General features: G+C 30.0%; 1 protein-coding gene across 1 annotated transcript in view; it reads right to left on the bottom strand.

Annotated features, from left to right (window-relative positions):
• The window catches only part of LOC136796113 (uncharacterized), a 3,869-nt gene extending 2,026 nt beyond the window's left edge, over window positions 1-1,843 (bottom strand). The window contains exon 1 of the mRNA XM_067048860.1: window positions 1,535-1,843. Within this exon, the coding sequence (XP_066904961.1) occupies window positions 1,535-1,579 (45 nt within the window). The 5' untranslated portion in view covers window positions 1,580-1,843. The remainder of the gene's footprint in view (window positions 1-1,534) is intronic.
• Between the last annotated feature and the right edge of the window lie 2,644 nt (window positions 1,844-4,487).

The raw sequence follows: 4,487 nt of genomic DNA, 5'->3' as shown, positions 1-4,487 counted from the left end.
CGGATTGAAAATAGAGGGATGAATAGGAACCATTGTGGTTTACTTGGAATAATCTATTAGTAAGAAAGGAACGGATGATGAGAAAATAAGTAGGAGGTAAGAATTTACGGAGTTTGTAAAGCAGTCCCGATTAGCTAAAGTAAATTGATTTATAGTTGTTCAGAAAATAAGTTTGATTTATGAAAATCTTTATTTCAGAAACCATAAGACGTACAGATGTCTGCCAGCGTTCAAATTAAAGCTAGTTAAATTGACCATAAAATAGTTTATAACCTTTATCTTTATTTTGTCAAATATCATAAAAACTGCTAGTTTTTATAATATTTGACAAAATATATTCACAAAGTGTTAATTTCTAGTTGTTCGGATAAAATGTTTGAATTTTTAAAAAATATATCTTGTAATCTGATATATATTCTATCTATTAATATGATTTATACATATTAATGATATATATTTTATCTAATCTATATTAATTTAATATTATATTTTAATAAATATATCTCGATCCATAAGACGTACATATGTCTGCCAGCACTCAAAATAAAGGAAATTTAACTTACTGTAAAGTAGTTTATGACACATATTTTCGTAGGTGTAGTATTTTTTAAGATATTCGCATATAAATATAAATTTGGCACATGAAAATTTGTCAGAACAACTATAAATCCATTTATTTTAGCAAACATCATGAAAATTACTTTTTAAACTACATTATAGTCCAATTAACTAGCTTTACTTTGAGTGCTAATAGACGTCGAATGGTTTTTGAGATATAGATTTCTCAAAATAAATTCACTAACTGCTGATCTTTCAATACATTCTGTACAACATTTTAATGAAATATATCGTAAATAACTCTAATAGTGCTCATATTTTAGCAAATTCACTTTACTTTAAATGACGTTTTCTTAGGTTTTTTTTTTGTGTTGTTGGTACTTTTTAAGATAAATAGCTCCGAATGAAAAATTAGTTTTTTTTATCGTTTTAAAACTTCCGCCATTTTTTATTCCCCCAACTTATATTTGGCAGACTCGTCAATTTTCACTACTTATTATACATAGTTTTCATTAAAGTAATCAAAGATTGGGCTGTGATAACTGCCTTTTTTCTCCTCTTGGGCTCTTGTACTAGTACTTTATGTAAATTCTTGGACTAACGCTCACGTTTGTATAATTTAAAATGTATTAATGGTCGCTCATTTACCGAGTCATGAAAATAGTATACATTTTCTTAGTATTGTCTGCTATAAGCCGATAAAAAGAAAATATTTTTGATATAATTAATTAATTTGCGACCTATAACTTATACCTATAAATTAACCTAGAAACGAACATTTGAAATGTAGGACTAAATACTGGTATGGAACATTTCGAGCGAATCAAAATAATAGAATTTCTCAGTTTATGAACATTTATATCTTGATTAGTAATTTCAACTACTTGATGAACGACTTAATTGTAATAACGCTCCGGAATTACAGTTACCACTTAAACCAAAGTAATCGTTACTAATTACAGTCGTAATATCTTACCATTAGATGGCGGTAGTTGTGAGCGAAATATGTGTCAACATCCATCGTCTTCAGGTGACCATTGTAGAGGAGCTTGCTGTAGTTGACCACGTTGGGGTAGCGCCCGGGATCGCAGTCTTCGAAAAATATATAATTTACAACCTTTCTGCTTCTTAGCTAAAATGTTTTCAAGAAATATCTACATTAATAATGTTCTGAAAAAGTTTAAAATTGAAATTAATGTAGGAAAAACGAAAGTATCTCATTTTCCTTTCAAAAAAGGAAAGGTCCTTCTGAATGGGTGCTCAAATAATGTAGTGAAGAATTTAACGTCTCTGAACATTAGTCACATGACTAACAGACACTAAGATCACTCAACTCAAGGATGTTGTCTTCCTCTGAAATTTATTATTTATAAATACATACTTAAGGGTTTTTGGAGCATCTATGTTCATTCGTTTAAGCGTTTATAAAAATTTCAGAATGCCCTACTCTCGAAAACTGTTAAAGACTCTTCTCAATAGAAGACAACCAAAATTTATGATGAACTACAAATAGTATAAATAAATGAAATTATTAACAAACAACACAAATTTCACCAATTGTTTACAACTATAGGTAAATGAGTTACTTAACAAAATAGTATCAAGTTCGATCTCTCGACATTAGCAATATCGTAAGTTCTAGAATAAACTGATTTACCCGGCAAGTCATAATTCTATTCGAAATACTTAAACTTTTTTAAAATATTAGATTATAGTAGAAGCAATAGAATGAGCATCATCGCAGGATTACAAAAATAAAATACAAAGAGGGTAAGAAAAAAAAGAGGAGTTATTAAAAGAGATATAGCGAAAATATACTTTAAATTTGAAATTTAAAAAATAAAATAAATAAATATACCAATTTGATTACTGTATTTATCAGGTTATTTCGAATGTTACGAGGTTTATAACTAAGAAAAACACGATTAGAATTTAATTATGTTTTTGCAGTCTTTGTTTTCTGAAATCAGTTTGTGATATTTTCTTTACTGAAAATAAGAGAACTAAATAAATATTTATTAGACAATAAAGTCGGTTTTTTCTTCAGTGATTGATTCTCTTTCTTTTCATATTAATATTGGATATTAAACAGATTCATTTACTCATAAAGTTCAAGATATAACCGAAATTTAATGCGTCTGAAATTGCGGGAACCAGCTATAAAATAAATAAAGTTACACATCAAAGTCCGTTTAATAAAATAATAACGATAAAATAGAAAGAAGTGAAAGTTTGGGTACTATGAGATAAACAAAGTGAATTTGGAATGTTATATAACAATCACTTACCTAAGAGTTTTATTACAAGGGGAGAGCCATTTCAGATCCTTCTAATACTATTCAGGCTTTAAATAATTATATTAAAGGCTAAAATTAGTCATGCGTGAGGAAAATATAATTGGTTAGAAACAACAAGACTAAAGAACTTATCTTTAAAAATCTGATGCGGTGCGTGCATCACACAATTTTCGCTTACTACCCTAAATACGTCCCCAAATTTTGTTTGTATCAATGTGTTCGTGTAAGCGATGTTATTGCTAATTTTGTGATTTCGAAAAAAAATTCTAAAAACCAGAGAAGGCAATTATTACGAGAAAAAAAAGTTTTTTTACTATAAAAATTCGTACTTCAGGGTTTCTTGGGGTGTGATTGACAAATATAAATTGTATTCCTGCCATGAATACAACATTTTAACAAAAGATAACGAAGTCGCAATACAATCGAGGAAGATCGGAAGGTCTCGGCTTTTCCCGTTCGAATCAGATGTCTCTACTTTTCCATTTTTCATCTTTAGTCATTTATGAAATTCTTCGCTATCCATTGTTTTTTGTTAATAACAATGAGAAATGTTTATTTTTTCAAATAAACAAAATTAATGTTTTTTTTGAGATTATAAAAAAAACATGTGAAAAATCAATTCTTCCGGTTTTTCGATTTTAAGGAAAGGGTTGGTGTGAAATCCGAGATACAGGCACACATTTCACGTGATCTGTTTATTGGTTTCAGAGGACCTCAAAACATGTCGAAAACTCTGTCGATAACTCGCATTGGAAATTTTACGCGATCGCACGATACTTTCCCCTATGCTTTATATTCCATATATAAGGTAAGTGAAAGTGATAAATCTCTCGTTACGTTGGGCAGCTGCGGAGTGTTTACAAGATTAAAAAAATAAAAAAATTGTAATTCAGAAAAAGGGTTCAAGAATTCCCCTCATTTATACTTGATTGCCTTTATTGGAGGAATGAAAGTTTTGTATTTAGTTTCTGTGTAATTATTATTGTTTTTTAGCTAAAAAAAATATCGTTCGCAATTTTTATTTTGTTTTTTTAATATTTACTCATACCTGTGGCTATGGTCGTTTCGTGAAAGTAAAAAATCTACGTTCTTGGTAGCTAACCACACTATCCTATATAATTCTTTAAAATAATTTTAAATATTATTAAACTCAGACGAGCTAATATATACCTTCCTCCTAGCCTCAAACTCCTGATAGGTGAGAGACAGAAGTACATATAGTAGGAACGTTGAAAAGACATTCATGTCAGAGCTATGGATATCAGCAATATAATGCTGATGATCTGGCCACAACAACTCGCTAATTGATGTACTTATCGAGCAAGGAAATATCAACGTTATCAGTTGAAACAATAGACCTGATCATGCTGATCAGCATCCGTTCCGAATAACTCAGTCTGGTGGTAAATTGAGAAATAAATTAGCACTTTATGTATTGGAGAACTACACTGATACCATTTCACATCTCCCTAACTAACAGGAGAGGAGTTTGAACAGATGTCTTCTTCCACTCAAAAGTATGCTTAGTACTTTTTTAGTTATCCTACGACCTCAGGGCAAAGCAAAGGTGACCTGAACCTCTGAAGTACAGGAGAGTGCGTCACATTTCTTCGGTGTACTGAAGGAACATTG

The sequence above is a fragment of the Halyomorpha halys genome, unplaced genomic scaffold, assembly GCF_000696795.3.
Source record: "Halyomorpha halys isolate HHAL.00 unplaced genomic scaffold, Hhal_1.1 Scaffold91.1, whole genome shotgun sequence".
Lineage (NCBI taxonomy): Eukaryota > Metazoa > Arthropoda > Insecta > Hemiptera > Pentatomidae > Halyomorpha > Halyomorpha halys.
This window is presented reverse-complemented; position numbering and strand designations above follow the sequence as displayed.